The following is an 18,481-nucleotide window of genomic DNA, read 5'->3' on the forward strand; positions in this document are numbered from 1 at the left end:
GTCCTGAATGTACTGTCCTCTATCTGACTGTGCTCTTCACACTATAAACACCCTTCCACCGCTGCAGTAAATCAAAGTTTTCAAAGTTTTACATCCTCGACTCTGTGACTCTTGAGGCTGAAAATGGTTCACTGCCTGGACACTTGTCCTACATCCGCCCACCAGGAGTTCCACGTGTCACCTGTCTCCTTTTTGAAATGCTTACCTCATGCATTTCCAGTGTTCAGTTGCCAGCTCTGCAGAGCGTGTGGACCACCAGACAACAGACTGCCTCCAAAGTCATTATTTACTTTTTCTCTCACACGCTCCCAGGAGGAAAGGAAGCACTCTGACGCTGGACTGCTTATGTTTATGTTCTCAACCTGCCAAAGTGGGGGAGAATTAAGTGGCTCTGGCTCTGTTAATTGGGCGTTAATCAGGTGTTGCTCTAATTAAAAGGCAGTTCCGCCCTGTTGGGCCCTGGTAATGAGTTTGTTATTAAATCCACAGAGGATTTTTGTCTCTTTTTCAATTTACCAAGAGGGTAGCGCTTAATTGCTGTGTAAATGAGGAGAATGTCCTTGAAGGTCGTCTTGCATCAGCACGCGATCCATGAGCACAAATGTTCTGGAGAGCATCCCCATCAGAACTTCAAATCGACTCCCTCCACGGTGTGGGGACCTCTCGTGCGTTTCTCATTTTTAAACAGAATCTCTTCAAACCTCATTTGCTAAATTAAGAGCGCAGGTAACCCACTAACCTTTGTAAATAATAGCACTTTTAAAATTGATTTCCTTTCCATCTAAAGTGGCTTTTATTTCCCCTGGCATCCACTGTCTGGGCCTCTTGAAAGCAAACAGTCTTTTATGGCTGCCTGCTTCTCATAAAGAAACCCCCCGCTTTCTTTTTTCTCCACCACCCAAAACCACAAACGCTGCTCTTTCACCTTCCGGAGCGAAGCAGACCACGAGGTCGCGAATGCCTTCAGAGGACGACAACCCGAATCAATGCGGCGATAGAGAGATTTTGAGATGTTTAGGCACAAAGGGGGGGGAAAAAATGACAGATGAACGGTGGAAGATGCTACGCGGAGATAGACAGGTGGCCTGATAGACACAGGGAGATGGTGGGTGCTGATTGTTGAAGGGCATTCGCTACAGAGACATCAATCAGAAGATGGCATCGAGATACCAAACAGACCGCCGGCGTTTCCTGCCCGCGGCTGGCGGCATGTGTTCAACACAGCCTGGGCTAAACCAGCGCTCTTCATATCAATTAGAGACCAATTATACAGCCATGTCCTACTAATTATGCTGCGCAGCCACTTTGTCGCCCCTCCCCATGAAGTGTGTGTTTCTCCGCGCTCCTGTGTGTCTGCGGTTGTGTTCATTAAGATAAATAAGAAAACGAGACTGCCAAGGCGAAGCGTCTTTAATCTGATGTTCAGAGCTGTAAATTGGTATTTAGACTGAAAGGAGAACAAAACAAAAATCTGCTGTTTCCTCCTTCACCTTTTGGTGGTGCTGGTGTAACATTTATGGCTTTACCTCTTGCAGTGAAACCCAGGGAAATGCTTTTCATTTAAGTCATGAAATCCCAGTAAATAAATAAATAAGTAGCTCTCTGCATGTATGTGCATGTGTTTGACTTTTATTTGCGAGACAGACAAAGTGAGATAAATATTGTCGAGCATATTTGAGACTGTTCTGAGCCAGAATGTGTACTACTGAATAAATGAATACTTAATAAATCAAGTTTTATTTGGCTCGATGTGGGAGCATGATTAATTATGAAATAAAGCCAGAGATCTTTTTTTTCACGGTTTTGTTTCTCTGTGGTTTACATAATTCACTGTAGTAGTATTTGTAACTTTCCTGACCAGGTTAATGCTGTTGGGTACAAAGTGAAAACACTGAGGAAATACGCAGAAAGACAAGACAGCGGGGGGGGGGACACTGTACCTGAATTGTGTGCGGTGTCAGATGTTTTGGGTGAACTTTGCACCTCACTCTTTTCCCTCCATCGTCCTCCATGGCGCTCGCCGCTGCGTTGTCATCAGTATAAGTGGACACTCTCAAGTCAGGAAATTTGATGTCTGCAGTTGCACAATCTCAGAAAAAGCAGACAGAGGGAGGGAGAAGAAGAGGGGACGTGCACAGGGGGGGGACATGGGGAGAGTACACCTTGTGTCCTTCACTTGCTGTTCTTGCAGTGACCCAGTTCCTCTTGCCTGTGGAATCCGCAATGAGCCGTTGCTCTTTGTGACTGACATGCCACCCAGACCACCCGGCTGATTACATTTTGTTGAGCAGAGCTGAGTGCGAAGGAGACAGACGGAGAGGGGAGAGACGTTGCTTGCAGAGTTTCTTGATTATCCTGCACTTACATTCATCCACTGGATTCGAGAGTGCAGGTGGTTTTGCCTGACAGAACCACCGTCGGTACGAGAGACAGCAGAGAGAGGTCTATGTCTTTCAGTGCAGAATTATGAAAACCCCGCTGTGTGCAGCCATATCTGCCAGCCGCTTCCCTTCTTCATAAGTGGTGTCGTCTCGGACATCTCAGTCCAGACAATGAAGCCGTAGTCCCATTCTCGTCACCCTATTCATTCCCGGCCAAATGTAGCCGCTCCCTTCTCTTATCTCTGCGTGACCAAGGAAATTAAATTACAAATATAATCACTTGGCGCCAGCTTCTTTAACAGCGTGCCGCTGCTTTGCATACAGAGTGCGCTTGCTTTTGGAAGACACGTTGTGTGAAGTTACTTATTGGCATATTTATGATAATGGGTTTTAGTCTACCAGTGGAGTCAGACGCGCATTTTCACAATGACAGTGAATGGCACGAGGAAGTGAAGCGAGAGGAGAATGGGGAAAGAAAAGAGCACACGTGAGGACGTGGTTGCAGCCGCCCTGGGAAAAGAATAATCTCAAAAGCAATGAGATCTGGGAAGATGAGGCTCTCATTCACTCAGGCTGGATCCAAAATCACTCCTACTAGGCTACTTAGTGTAGCACTTTTACCATTGAATTCTAAGAGCAGAATTGTTGGCACTACATAGTGACCTTGCATGGAGCAAAAATTGTACAGTGTGTACAGTGGCTCTTGGGAAGGCAGTCTGTCAGTGGCTCGATCGGTCCAGGTGAAAATATCCACTGTTAGACAGTCATGAAATTTTGTGCAGACACTTTTTCTCTTATGTTAAATATCTCGACATCTTTACTGAATGGATTGAAACAACATTTTTAAGATAATCTGGTACATACATGATCATGGTTCCGTATAATTAGCTGTTAAATTTGGTACAGACTCAACTCTGGTATCTTTGATGATCCCCTGTCTTCATCTGACACCGGCCAGATTCGGGTCAGACACAATCTTTGAGAACAATGTATTTAACGTGTAAGTCCCATCCACTAACATGGCGGAGGCAGGTTTATGACCTATACTACCCCCAGCCACCAGAGGGCGATCAAGATTATTTGGCTTCACTTCTGGTGAGCTGTCAGGCCGTGCATTTTTATGAACACTCTATGGCTTTGTTCCAATTCAGGGGCCAAAGTCTAATCGCGCCACTGTGATCGATCTTCGAATGCAGCCTCCGACGGATGAGGCTGCTGAATTTGGACGAAGCTCTCAACATTCACGTACATCCTCACATAGCCGCTAGCCAGACTGCACCTCCTTGGTCTTCCTGCTCAATGTACAATATAATATTTCATTTTAATAGATGTGTCATTGCCACTAGCGACGCTGCACCGGTCAGTGATGGCAGTGAACTCATCAGTGTCCAAAGTCTCACCGTACTCTTCTCTGCGTGGCCCCGGAGGAAATAGTGAGGAAGTGCTTTCCACAGCATCATCCTCCACTCACCCGCTGACTAACTATTGTGTGGACCGCTGTCTCTTCAGCTTGAAATCTATTCCACACACGTTAGACCATCTGAGTGAATAAACAGTCCCCTCCTCTCTGCCTCTCTCCGTCTGCGTCTCTCTCACTGTCTCTCCTGCAGGCCTTTCACAATAAAAAAAAAGAAGAGAAAAAGTGATGGGATGAAAACCATGTGTATATTAGAATGATGTGTTTCCTGTGGGAGCTGGTGGGAAAGTCGGTAAAGGGAGAGTGAGGGGAGTTATGAATTGAAGAATAGCATTTTTATCATTGTTATTATGAGGAGGCCGCGGCGGAGCTCCCTCGCCTTGTTCCCTTATTCCCTGTTCAGTTAGAGATGTATTTGCTTATGCAGAGACTGTTACACTTGCTTGTTCAGACAGGCCAGCCAATGCAAAACAGTATCAATACCCTCGGATCTGCGCGGGTCCCAGAGCACTCACCGAGCAGGCGGGCGGTGTATTTATTTGTGATCTTTATTTATTCAGGGCTAGTTACGTTCCCCCTCCGAACTACAGGGACCACATGTTTGTCAGTCGCGTCCTGAGGCACCTCTGTATTCTGCTGCAGTGAACAAACCCCCCGAGTTGGACTCCTCTCCCTGTCAGTGTCCACAGACTACATGTGACTCACCTTTCCAAACTATCCTCCTGAAACAATTGCTGCACATGTTTATACCTGCGCTCGTAAAGCCTGCAGTTATCATCACGCTCCCCGGCAGCAGGTTGCTGTGAGAGGCTGGGGTGCTATAATAACCGCTCCCTGCTGGGGGGTGTGAATGGCTGCGATGGCTGGTTGAAAGATGCTTCGCCGTCCTGGCTCTGACATCAATACCCATCTCTCTCTCCAACTGGACTGCCGGCCAAATGACAACAACCTCCCTCCCGCGGTGCCCCCCCCACCCCCCACCTACCCACAGCATCCCGTGCCATCACCTCCTATAATTACTGTACTCTGTAAGTCGGCTTTAAGACCACTCATTCTAAATCAGCCTCGAATCAGCGCGTGTTACTGTGGCCATTGTTTTCTTGTCCGAGCGCTGGCAGAGCTGGTGCAGAGAAGGGCACGGCTGTCCTGGCATATCCTGAAATGGACTTTTTAGTTAAAAGACAGAGAATTAATAAGCTGATATATGTGCGTAGAGGAGCTCTTTGTGTTCGGTTGGAAGTTAAGACCAGGGATAGTTCGGGGGGCAGAGTTGACAGACAACAGCGCTGCTCTTTTCACACTCCTTGACACATAATGGGACCAATTTTTCTCTCTACATCTCTCCCTAGTGGCCATGATTTGCTCATTACATTGATGGAGGGGGGCTGCGGAAGGGAAGAGAGGAAGGGTGAGTGGGAGAATGACCACCGAGGAGGCAAATGGAAATTCTGCACAGCGAATCCAATATTTTACTCTGATTCCATATGAGAACTGTGCGGATGTGCGCCCACTTATTAAGGTGTTTAACAATCCTCCCTTCCAGGATGCTGAGTGTTTAACCTGTTTGCGAGCGACTATCCCTCAGCTGACGGGCCTTCTGTGTAAACCGGCACCAGACAGTGTGAGAAAAGAGGACTAATTCCTGGTTAAACATAAGACAAATCCAGTGAGTGGGTGTTTATGCGACTGGAGGTCTCCTGGCGTCAGGAGGACCGCTCCTCAATCAGGGAGATCTGCATTTAATTAACACAGAATTAAAGAGCATAGTATTTTGATTAAAGACACTGATTCTCCCCGTCTCCCCACTCCACTGCTCCTGAATCCAGCTTAGGGTTTAATTTCATTTGGTTTACCGCGAGTGGATCAACATCCATCTGGATTGTCTGCTCAGTTACAGGTCTCACTTTTCACTGGGGCTGTACTGTACACTGCAGCAGAATCTTACAATGTATGCACACTGCAATCTCTGCATTTTATTGACTTTTATATGGCCTATCTTGCTTTGGTAATAGGATTTGTGTTTTTTTTTCTTCCAGAAGGAGGTTCTTAAAACGGACACTCACAGTCGCTGTAGCTTAAGTTGTTCTCCATATTGTCTAACTCGCCCGAACAGAGGAGATAAATGGAACCTGTCCAAAACCAAAATAACTCTGCGTCGCCTCAGGGAAAGTTATAATGCAAGACTTGGAATGAATTAATGCGGCCCCGAGACAAGACTATCCAATAAAATGAATATTTGGATAGCTGGACATGGGAGATACTGCGGTGTCAGGCTGTCAGCGGCTGATGCTGTTATGGTGCATCTCCACTCTCTGTTAAAGCTCCATCAGTCAGGATGAGCCGACAACACAATGCAGCCGAGTCATGCCGGGGTCACGCGGGGCCACAAGACAGAGCCCACCCCCCTCCCCGGCTGTCACTGTGTGATTATGAGGAGGCAAACCTGCGGCACAGAGGGAGGGAGAGGCGGTAATTAATCACCTCATTGGAATAATCACGTAATTGATTATTAACAAAACTGGAGGTGAAGGTGAGAGGAGAGCGAAACGAGACTTTGAAAGGGAGAGACGGGGGGGGGGGAGAGGAACGAGGGGATTTGAGTAGTGGGGTGAGGGCTTTGTTCTGGCAGTTAGCTTTGACGAATAGCTACGCATTGAAGTCTACCTCTTTGAGTAGTAATCTGCCAAATCATGTCTCCGGATGAGGGATGGAGGAGCCGGACAGAGGGGAGCGACGCGCTGACAATTGGCAGGGCGAGCCCGAAGGAGTTGTCGAACATGCTATGAAAGCGTCATTAAAATTTGCATATCAAATGCTTTGAATATTGTGTTACACTCAGTGGAAATCTCATCAGACTAATATCTTTGAGGATCACCTGTCTTTTTTATCACTGGTCAGATTCAGGTCATAAGATCAGAAGTTTAAATCATCCACGTTTTTTTTATGACCATGACTTTTCTATTAGTTATAATTTGTGCTAATTAGCATGCTAACGAGCTAAATGAAGACGGTGAACATAAAATATCAGCTTGTCACTGTGAGCGTGTTCACAACCACAGACTGTTTATAAAGATGGATGATGCGTCTCCACTTCCTCGCGTTGTATTAAGCTATAATTTTCCACCATCACAGTTTCTCATTTGGAGCCAGAGTCTGCCCAGTGGTCATTTTGATGAGGAGTCGCAGTGTTTAGGTTCCGCAGACACGTGCTCAACGTCTCAGCTGTCAATCATGATGTTTCACCCCATAATTATAGAATCAAATTACCAAAGTAAAACCAAACTTACTGGGATAATTAAAGAAAAATTGAGCATCGATGAAACAGAAACCATCTTTGAAAAAATGTATTTTGACGTGGACTTCTTTGTTTGTTCCATGCCCCATCCCCCAACATGAAGTTTTATGACCTCTACTGCAGCCACCAGGGGGCGATTAAGTTTACTTGGCTTCACTTTTGGGAGTAATTAAATTGTGCATACCAAATGCTCAATATATTTCATAACACTCATGGAAATGTGACAGCGAAAGGCCCCCTCTACCTTGATATACTGTACAATCCCGAAGATAACATTCTTCATGACATTTGGAAATCTCATCATTTTATTCAAATGTGGACAACGCTGACATTTTATTCCCCACGGGGAAAATATCGATGCTGCTATGGAACCCACTTTATTGTCCGTTTCTGTTATTGACACTTTTCGTTAAGCTGCTGTGTGATTCGAGTCGTCGGAGTACCTGTTTTTTTTTTTTGGACCTTTAGCTTACAAAGTTCTGCCCCGAAGGCTTGATCTCTCTCCTCCTTTCCTTGTCACAACCTGCAATCAGCCCTGAGCCCTTTTGTGTTTCCCCTCGGAGCTAAGCCTGTTATCCTGTGCAACTTCTTTACACGAGATCACAACTATATCCCCCTTCTCTGTCTTTCACCTCTCATTCCCTCTCTCCGTGTGTCTGTCACTTTGCGGTTCACACACACGCGCCTGATGATTTTTTGTTTCCAAAGGATGGATTAGTGGGAATACTTTATATTTTTTGGGGTCTTGTTCCTGCATGTTGTCACACAAAGTTGCAGCCCAGCCTATCTTTCTTTTCACTCCAGCTTCCCCATCCCCAAACACATGCACTGTCCCATTTCCAGTCAACCCTCCCCCTGCACACGCACCAGCACACATGCACATGTTGTTTGGATCCAACCTGTAAGCAAACAAACACAGCCCCAACCTATAGTGCAAGTTGTCGGTTTGGTTTGTTGGTGCATTGCAAACTTGTATACTTGTACATGTCATCCCTCAACTGCAGCCCCTATAGTCCCCAGGGGTCCGCTCCACACATTCATAACACCTCGCTCCATGCCAGGTGGCTGTCTCCACAAGTCCTCTCCCCCATAAATCAGACTGTCTTTGAGTTGATCAATAACAAGTCAATTAGAAGGTGCGGAGCGATGAGGGTCTCAGGGGGTCACTGCTTGTTTGTCACACAGACATCTGCAGCTCCGTCCCAGCCATGGAGCTAGGTGTGCCGTTTACCTTGGAAACACGTCCAGGATACCTGGCTGTCATAAATCTAAATATCAACTATAAATAGACTTGGAACATCTTGCTACAATCCATCATTTGCTTGTTCTTGGATATGTAATGTATCAAGCGTTGCACGCTTCGAATCTCCCAGATGGGTCTGATGGATAAATATCTAGAAAACTAGAACTTTTTTGTCTTAACTTTTGCTCTGAAGAATTTCTTCTGAGTAAGTTTTCATTTTGCAAAAAAACATTTTGCTATTTTCACTTTTAAAGGCCACACTTGACCATGCAACAAATATAGGCTGCAAGGCCTGCCAGTATCCATCCAGCTCCCCTGTTAAGCTGACAAGAGTGGGAGACATCCAACTGTTGTTTGGTGCCCACTGACTGTGCATCTAATGACTTGGCTGGCAATTCCAGCGCAACAGCAACAGGCTCCTGTGGCGAATACACCAGATTAATCCCCCGGATAATTACAAACACGAAAGATCTTGGGCAAATACTCCCCATACCTACTGAGACATTATATCAGAGGATGCCGTCTGATTAAAACTCACTCAGAGGACGTATTTGGGGAGAAAAGAATGAAATGTGAAGACAAGAGAGTAACAAACTCGGAGGAGACGACAACATGACAGCGACACAATATGACACATTCCGTGTTGTGTATCATCTGGTTTGACCCATTCATCAGCTGTTCAGGAAGTGGCTGCGTGGCCTCTTTGCAGTTGCCTCATGTTGCTTTGAAGACTCACTTATCAAAAACAGAAATTGCCACATGAATGCTCACACTCCCGCAGCTACACGCACACACACGAAAACACACACACACACAGTGCTAATAGGTTTTTAACCTGATACGACTCACTTGTGTCACAGCCTTTGGGATTTTTATGCATGACAGCAAACACCTGAATATCTTGTGAATCACTCACAGACACTAAAAGAGGGTGTAATGTCTCACTAATAGAGTAATGACAATAATTTGAAATTAATGAATTAATTGTTCATTCATCCCCACAGTTACTGTAGTTACCATGTTCTCTATTTTTCATTTAATCCATCCATCCTTTATCTATAGCATGGATCCTTTCACACTCACATTCATAGTCATTCTGCATGTCTTTGGAGTGTGGGAGGAAACTGGATTACCCACAGAAAACCCACACAGACGTGGGGGAGGCCATGGTCACCTGTCAGGTTCAAACCCAGAACATTTAGGCTGTGAGGCGACCACTGCAAACCACTGCACCACCGTACCTCCCTCATTCAATCCCATCTTCGAAACATCTTCTCTGTCTTTCTCACGTACCCACAGACACGATGCCAGAATGTCTGTTTGAGACATTACCATCATTTCTTTAGTATGTTGACAGATCACAAGAACAGAAAATAACTAAAAGATACTTTCAGTTGGTGATGTTGTTGATCGAGGGTACACTGCCTTTTAATGTGGCCTCAATTAGATGCTTGACAGTGACTCATACAAACAAAAATAACAAAGATCATCATCCACTTAAATAAGCAGCTAATGCACTGGATGTTTTGTTGTCTGTGTTTAAAGGTTTGGTCCTTTAAACATCCTAAATTCACTACGTCAGTTATGAAAATATTTTAACACAGTATCTGGCACACTCTTTTTGTTTGCCTGTGGGATAAGCATTTATTCTGTGTTGTCTGTTTTTGTGAGCTCGGCACTAGAAGCCTTTTTCATGAGTGTCTCCCTTTTTTGTCAGCGCGAGGCCACCTGGGTGAGGTGAGCCTGCAGATGGATGTGAGAAAGGGGGGAGATGAAGGTGACAAAGTAGTGCTTCCAGCTGATGATTACTGTGGTTTGGTAGACAGTTGTTTGTTTTGGGGTATGCTGTTGGATTGTGTACGTGCACATGTTTGCAACTGTGCTTTGGGGTCGACCTCGTTTTTTTTTTTTTCTTCTCAAATCAGCTGCCTGCATCAGGTGGCAGGAATCGACTGTTGGGATCCCGTCAATGGAAGGGTATAAATACAAGACGCACAGGAGCAATCCCACCGTTCACAGCCACAGAATCTCCTGCAAACAGATGCTGCAAACTGAGACTGACTCAAACGTATACAGTTGTATACGCGACGCGCAGGGCCCCGGCTCCAGGGCTTCCCTTGTGCTCCCATGCGGAGAGGACCCCCAGGGGAGCTGACGCCAGCTGAGACTGAAAAACAAGGTAAGAGCCCAGCTGACACGCATGCACACAGCCTCAGCTGTTTGTCTCAAAGGAGAGTTCAGCAAGTGAAGTACACACAGAGAGCGGGGAGAAAATGAAGGAGACTGCCAGATTCGAGCCTCCCAGGGAGAAAATGTAGCGAAAAAGACTAAAAGGATGGATAGATGTTGGATCCTGCAGTGTGCGCACTACAGGTGTGCAATGGTAAGACTCAACTATAGACGTGATAGTTTCTAAGTGTGTGTGACTGCTTTATTGTGTGAGCTGGTAATGGAGCCTAGATGGTAGGGGAGGAGATGAAATAAGGTCTGACAGTGCAGCGGGATCATTGATCGTACCTGTGCTGTATCATAAGAGCACTTGGCTGTTGAAGTACAAATACTAAATTGAACCGCGCTGTGTTTGGAATAATCCTTTATGATTTCTTGTTGTGTTTCCACTCCTGTTTGGTCAGTGTCTATGCATTATGAAATATGTTGCCAGTGTCTCTGATTTTATTCTTCCGCATTTAAAATGCCAGTCGGAGGCTCCCGAGGCTCCAATTCTCTCTCCAGCCAAGAGAACAACGAATAGAAATGATTGACAGCCTTGCGCGGATAAGGTTGCCCATTTAGCAAACTCGCTGTGTCAAAGGAAAAAAGTCACAAAGGCTCCCAGAGCGATGGGATTGGAGATGAGAGAAATGAAGATTTTGGGGCTGTATCGATCTCCTAGTGCTTGTCTCATGCATTTTACACAAGATCTAAATGTCACTCACGGTATAATACAGCACTCTGGGTCAGGGCTCACTACTCTCTGTTTAGTGCGATTTCAGGGCACTCAGTGTATAAATTCAGCAGGAATCAAATAAAGCTGTTAGATGGTGTCATGGGCTTGATGCTGAGAGGCCACTCGGGATATCTAAAGAAGATCTACACCTTTACATCTCTCCTCTGCATCCATTAAATGGCTTCTCGTGGGCCGCTAAAATTATTTTCACGCCTTTGTAATACATCACACTAACTGCTTTTTCTCCTCTCCAGGGTCTAAGAACTAAGTTGCGCTATGATGGAGGAGAAGCTGGAGACGGATGGCCCCAGATCCTCCATGCCGGCTGAGCTTCATCATCCCCAGCTTAAGTACTCTCAGTGGAAGTTTAAGCTGTTTAGGGTGAAGTCCATGGAGAAGGCCCCTATGCCCAGTGAGATACAGCCGGAGAAAGAAGTCTTGTCAGAGATCTCACCTCTTGCAGCTCCAAATATAGAGTTAGATAATGGTGTAGGTCCAGGGAGTGTTATGAAATTGTGCCTTGGGGGAAAAAGCCAGGAAAATGTGGAGGGCCCAGGTCGGAGGGTAGATAAGAAGCTGGAGGAAATGGAAACCCACATGAACCACCTCAGGTAATCAAATGTCACTGTACTATATCATCCACAGCAAATTATATACATTACTTTTCAAGAAATTCACAACATTTGCTTTTATCTGTGAAGGTGTCTCTGTCGTCTCTGTGGAACGGCCTTGAGGAAAGTTAAAGGACCAGCGCATGAAGTTCAGGATGATCTGGAGGAGGCGAGTAAAGGTGTCCTGCGGCAAATGGGCTGCAAGTTCACAAGCTGGCCAGAGGTCATCCTCAAAGTCTTCAAAGTGGACGTGACAGAGGACACGGAGTCCGTCCACCCTCTCTCCTTCTGCCATCGCTGCTGGACGGCTGCCATACGAGGAGGGGGCTTCTGCTGCTTCTCCAGAACAAGAGTCCCCGAGTGGAAACCCCACTCCTCCTCCTGCCACCTTTGCTCACCCAAGAAATGCTCATTCCAGCGGACTGGGAGGAAGAGGAGGAAGACTACTCCCAGAGTCCAGAGCCTCGCAAAGAGGAGCAGGTGGGAGCACGTCGACAACATCGCTGTCGGAGAGCGGAAGGTTCTGAAACCATTCGGAGACCGTCATCCCCGCCCCGTGCTGAGGGGCTGGAGGAAACCCAGCATCCAGAGAGAGCAGTGGGTGGAGAATATCTCCCACTGCCAGAAACACCAACTGAGTACCAAGCTGATCTCTGAGAAGCTCCCTGTGGACTTCCTGTATTCTTTCACCTGCATGGTGTGTGACCACCTGCTCTTTGATCCGGTTCAGTCCCCCTGTGGACACCTCTTCTGCCGCAGCTGTATTGCAAAATACAACCACGCTCTGGGACCTCAGTGCCCGGCCTGCAACTTGCCCTGTGCCCCTGATGAGCTCACCCCGCCCGCCAAAGCCTTTTTATCAGCTCTGCATTCTCTGCCTCTGCTCTGCCCCAGAGGTGGCTGTGGTGAGCGCGTTAAGCTCGACTCGTTTAACGCTCACTCTCTGGACCATGAGCTCAATGAGAACAATGCAAACAAGCAGTCACCAGAACTTGATAAGTTCCTGATTGCCAATAAAGGGGGACGGCCCCGTCAGCACCTGCTGTCGCTAACCCGGCGCGCCCAGAAGCATCGGCTGAAGGACCTGAAGAACCAGGTGAGGTTGTTCACAGACAGAGAGGAAGGTGGCGACCTGAAGTCTGTGTGTCAGACCCTGTTCCTGCTCACGCTGAGATCCATAAACGAGCACCGGCAGGCAGATGAGCTGGAGGCCATGATGCAAGGTAAGCAGGCATTATGAGCCTTTTGTTCAATCAATATAACCCTGCAGAGCTAACACCCAGGGGCACCAACAGATAAAAATGATGATCGTGTTTGCTCATTAATATCTCCGCCTACCCCTGAGGAATACAGTCATCACATAAATAACAATGAGACAAAAAAGTTTACTGTTGAGAAGAGCGGAGAAAGTTGTCTTTGATTTTTTGATTGAAAAGCATTTCATTATTGTCCATCTCTGTCTATTGAACCACGGCTGCCACACGCCCAACCCTCCCCCCAATCCTCCCCCACTCTCACTCTCCGTCTGCCTGCCTGTCAGTCTCTCATTCTCACACTCTCTTTAATGCACAATAACAACTCTTGTGAAGGGGGCTGTTAGAATCAAAACAACATCAGCAGCTCTTGTATCTGCAAATTACACAGGCAGCACCGTGCCCCTCTCTGGGGAACAGAAGCCAGCTGGTGTCTGTTTTCATCTTCAGCCAATACATCACTTTCGCCAGCTTCACTGATTCAACTCTCTGTCCCCTTATAACATTTGGAAATTAGGAAATATTGGATTTTGTAATCATGGGCTTGTGGGCTTTTGACAATGATGCATTCACATCTGGGTGTTAAATCCCTGATTCATTCTGTCTCATGGTATAAATGGCTCCAAATGCAAGATATCAAATGAGGAAATGTTCGATACTGCAGTTCGTTTCAAAGCACTTGAAATGGGCTTCCACAGTTCGGTGTTAAATAATTCTCTTCGTTTGCCAGTCCTTTCCTCTTGCTTCCTTTTCATGGTTCTGTTTTATTTTTTCAAAATTTCTCTTCTGTCTGTTTCCCTCTCCGCAGGCAGAGGTTTTGGGTTGCATCCTGCTGTGTGCTTGGCCATTCGGGTCAACACTTTCCTGAGCTGCAGCCAGTATCACAAGATGTACCGGACTGTCAAAGCGACCAGTGGCCGCCAGATATTTCAGCCGCTGCACACCCTCCGTGCTGCAGAGAAGGAGCTTCTCCCTGGCTTTCACGAGTTTGAATGGCAGCCGGCTCTTTCAAATGTGTCCACCTCTTGCAATGTTGGCATTATTAACGGGACCTCTGGATGGACTTCCTCGGTGGACGACTCCCCGGCTGAGACTGTCACTCGGCGGTTTCGCTATGATGTGTCACTGGTGTCAGCATTAAAGGACCTGGAGGAGGACATCATGGAGGGGCTGAGTGAGGCTGGGATGGAAGACAGCGCTTGCACCTCAGGTTTTAGTGTCATGATCAAGGAATGCTGTGACGGCATGGGCGATGTCAGCGAGAAGCACGGCGGAGGACCGCCCGTTCCCGAGAAGGTTGTACGTTTCTCCTTCACCGTTATGTCTGTCTCTGTCCTGGCTGACGGTGAAGAGGGGGAGGTCACCATCTTCACCGAGCCAAAGCCAAACTCAGAACTGTCCTGTAAGCCCCTTTGCCTGATGTTCGTGGATGAGTCCGACCACGAGACACTCACAGCTGTCCTGAGGCCTATCGTTGCCGAGCGTAATGCAATGAAAGAGAGCAGGCTCATCCTATCCATCGGTGGCCTGCCTCGCTTTTTCCGCTTCCACTTCCGAGGCACGGGATACGATGAGAAGATGGTGCGAGAGATGGAGGGCCTAGAGGCCTCGGGCTCCACATACATCTGCACTTTGTGTGACTCAAGTCGAGCTGAGGCTTCTAAAAACATGGTGCTGCATTCCATCACCCGCTGTCATGAGGAGAACCTTGACCGTTATGAAATATGGAGAACGAACCCTTTCTCTGAGTCTGCAGACGAGCTGCGAGACAGAGTCAAAGGCGTCTCGGCCAAGCCCTTCTTGGAGACCCAGCCCACAATGGATGCGTTACACTGTGACATTGGCAATGCCACTGAGTTTTACAAAATCTTCCAGGACGAGATCGGGGAGGTGTACGCGAAGGTCAAGCCCAGCCGGGAGGAGCGGCGCAGCTGGAGGGCAGCCCTGGATAAACAGCTGAGGAAGAAGGTGAAGCTCAAACCAGTAATGAGGATGAATGGGAACTACGCCCGCAAGCTAATGACCATGGAGGCTGTGGAGGTGGTGTGTGAGCTGGTGCCCTCAGAGGAGAGGCGGGAGCCCCTGAGGGAGCTGATGAGGCTCTACCTCCAGATGAAGCCTGTGTGGCGAGCCACCTGTCCAGCCAAGGAATGCCCCGACCAGCTGTGCCGCTACAGCTTCAACTCCCAGCGCTTTGCCGACCTCCTCTCCTCTACCTTCAAATACAGGTACAACGGCAAGATAACCAACTACCTCCACAAGACCCTGGCCCACGTGCCTGAGATCATAGAGAGAGACGGATCCATCGGAGCATGGGCCAGCGAGGGGAACGAGTCGGGGAACAAACTGTTCAGGCGTTTCCGGAAGATGAACGCACGTCAGTCGAAGACCTTTGAACTGGAGGACGTGCTGAAACATCACTGGCTCTACACCTCCAAGTACTTGCAGAAGTTCATGGAGGCACACAAAGGCTCAGCCAAAGCTCTGCAGGGTAGCATCAACCCTTTAGAGACACTGGATGATGAGAATGTGAGAGTGAATGATTTTTGAATTTTCTTTTAATGTGAACCTATTGACATTTGTTTTTGATTTTGCAATAGTTATGTAGTCCGTGAATTACCTCTGTCAGTAAACTACGCTTGTTGATTGATGTTTACACTTTGAGTAGAAGTTGGACTTAAAGCCACAAGTTTCTGACATTTTCAGATTTTTTTGTGATAAAATTGTGGAGAATCATTTATTTCTGGATTTGACAAGAAAAGACCTTTTCATTAAATATCAAATTTCTTGCTTTAGAAAAGAGTCATTTCAAGAACTTGGGAAGTAATGATACTCTCACATCACATTTTGAATACGTGTTTATTTGTATTTGAGCTGCATTTATGAACGGTTCTATTCACATCTGTTTTGCCTTTGGTTTGTTAGCAAAGATGGTACAGCAGAAGAATATAGAAATAACGCACAGGTTTCTCTTTGCTCGCTCCGAGCGGGGGAGGTTCTTGTCTTTATCTCCACCATCTGTGAAATATGGTCCAGTTTATTGTATTTCAAGGGTATGATACATTATGAATTTATATAGTAGTGATATTTATGGAAACAGATGAAAGCGCTGTAAGTCATGGAGGGAAATCGTGTTAAAAAGACCACATTTGTGGCCACTGTATTAATATATCATTTGAGCTGGAGCAAAATGCAATCACTGAGACCCAAATGTTCTTTGTTTCGTGAGTGCCCTCTGAAAAAGATTACTTTAGCGCTTTATCGTGGGATCCCGTAGGGGAGGAAGAGACGCCAGGTCACTTTGAAACCAATTTTTATCTCCTTTAGTTTTTTCACAGTGGAGAATAGATGATTCTTATACGTATTCTGCCCATAAAATAAAGCATATACTGACCTTTTTGTTGATACCATAAAAATACAGTATGGTCCATTACAGAGCCTAATACCCCATGGACTCTGCAACGGGCAGGGATTTTTCTTAAGTTTGGTTTATAACCTGGCTCTGTCTTTTCCTGCTGATATTTCTTCATTGCCACGGTTGACAGAGGAGAGGGATGTGCCGCAGCCACACAGACCAGATTTAAACGGATTTGTTGGCAACTTTATTTGTTTGATTGATTGATTATATTGTCTTCTTCTGCCCTCACCATTTGGAATCGTGACAGGCAATTTTGTTTTCTTACTTGATTGAATGTTTGATTTTGTTTCACTGTCCTGGCCCCAACCGTGTGACAGCTGTGAAATATTCACATTTCATTGGATCGTTGTCAGACTTGTGCAGTGGCGTCGTGTTTTGAGTGGATGATATTGCAACTTGTCTCTTATTTGTTTTTTTTCGCCGTAATGAATTGCATTTCTAAAGTAGCGGATGATGGATGATTCATAAAATTCTGCGTGTTCATTTTTTTTGCCATGTACTTCCTCATTTTTCCATTCTACACTAAATATCAGTTACTGTTTATCTTCACTGCAGGATTATTTTGCATATGGTGCAGTCTCACACTGAAAATCCACTACTTTTTCACATGTTATTTGGTTTAACATGTTTTATAGTATTCACATAATTCTGCTGCATTTTCACTGAAACACACAATTTACCATTGTTTTGATGAATTACCATTGTGGAGGAGGGAGCTTGATTTTATTGTTTTTTACTTTTGTCTTTTCCTCAAGAATGAAATAAATAAAGACAGAATCTGAATAAATCTTCTGGTTTGTTTTTTATTAAACAATTTATAATTGATCGTGTGCTTTACATTTGCATTATTATCACAGAATTCAGGTACATTTGTTCCTGAGAAGAGGGCACCTGAAGTATAAAAACACAACATTGTACAGTGAGCGAAAACACAATATGGTCAAACTGCTGCCACACAAACTACAGTATTTACATTTTCGCCCACACGTAAAGATTTTGAAATCTCTTAGAAAACAACAATGCATTTTTCATTTTAGTTTGCATTTAAATGATTTATTTTCATTACAGATTTAACTGCGTACAGCTCAATAGGTATTAATCATCCATTATTATTCCTTTGAAAAGTAGATGACAGTCAATTTGATTCCTGTTCCATTTATCTGTCAATGCTAAATGTACTAGCTTTGTGTCACAGTTGAATCAGAAAAGACATTTACTTTGGCTCCACATCTTTAATACAAGAAAAAGCCTTTGGTTTTCATCCTAAATTAGATTTTATGGCTACAAAAACTGTAAAAAAAAGAAATCCAGACGCAAGTTCAATGTTACCCTAAAAAGTCTAAAGATATGTGAGGGAACCAGACAGGGGCAGTCCACTGTCTGGCTTGATTTTTGTGCATGGAACCCATTAAAGAAACAGGAAATCTCAGAAATGGAGAGAACTACTTACTGAGTTAGAAATGTTGTTCTAAGAAGAAGAGGTACATCAGTTTATTTAGGAAATGACATAAATTTAGAAGTAGTAAATGATATTGGGTAAACAAACATACTCATCCATATGTGTACATGAATTTATAGTGTAAATTAATATATATTTACTTTTTTTTATCATATTATCTTCTGTTTGTCATATAAAATATAAAACTATAAAAAATAATACAAAATGATAGGGCATGGAAATAAATATGATATTTTGTGGTTGTACTGATTTATGAATGAATACAACAATGACAACTATTAACAAAATATAATCAATTTGATTGTGAAATAAATTGATGGACATTTATTCCTGGAAAAGTTTGAAAGTTTTCATTCAACCACTTATTTTCACTGTGGTTCTTAATTGAATATAAATTAATGAATCATTAAAATGTGCAAAGTAGAAACACTGACACATGAAAACACTTCAGACATAA

At 45.2% G+C, this 18,481-nt stretch overlaps 1 protein-coding gene across 1 annotated transcript; it reads left to right on the forward strand.

The window, feature by feature from the left end:
* The first annotated feature begins 10,365 nt into the window (after positions 1 to 10,365).
* On the forward strand, positions 10,366 to 17,352 carry rag1 (recombination activating 1). Its single transcript, XM_035157180.2, has 4 exons — positions 10,366 to 10,515; positions 11,538 to 11,894; positions 11,985 to 13,117; positions 13,956 to 17,352. The coding sequence occupies exons 2-4, from the start codon at positions 11,560 to 11,562 to the stop codon at positions 15,695 to 15,697; spliced, it is 3,210 nt and encodes a 1,069-aa protein (XP_035013071.2). The 5' UTR covers positions 10,366 to 10,515; positions 11,538 to 11,559; the 3' UTR covers positions 15,698 to 17,352.
* The last annotated feature ends 1,129 nt before the right edge of the window (positions 17,353 to 18,481 follow it).

The sequence above is a fragment of the Hippoglossus stenolepis genome, chromosome 5 (assembly GCF_022539355.2).
Source record: "Hippoglossus stenolepis isolate QCI-W04-F060 chromosome 5, HSTE1.2, whole genome shotgun sequence".
NCBI lineage: Eukaryota > Metazoa > Chordata > Actinopteri > Pleuronectiformes > Pleuronectidae > Hippoglossus > Hippoglossus stenolepis.

Excerpts from the sequence above, each read along its gene's own strand:
- rag1 (XM_035157180.2), top strand. The coding sequence starts at position 11,560 with ATGATGGAGGAGAAGCTGGAGACGGATGGCCCCAGATCCTCCATGCCG. Across the intron at positions 11,895-11,984 it reads ACCCACATGAACCACCTCAG|GTGTCTCTGTCGTCTCTGTG; the intron begins GTAATCAAATGT and ends TTATCTGTGAAG. Across the intron at positions 13,118-13,955 it reads GCTGGAGGCCATGATGCAAG|GCAGAGGTTTTGGGTTGCAT; the intron begins GTAAGCAGGCAT and ends CCCTCTCCGCAG.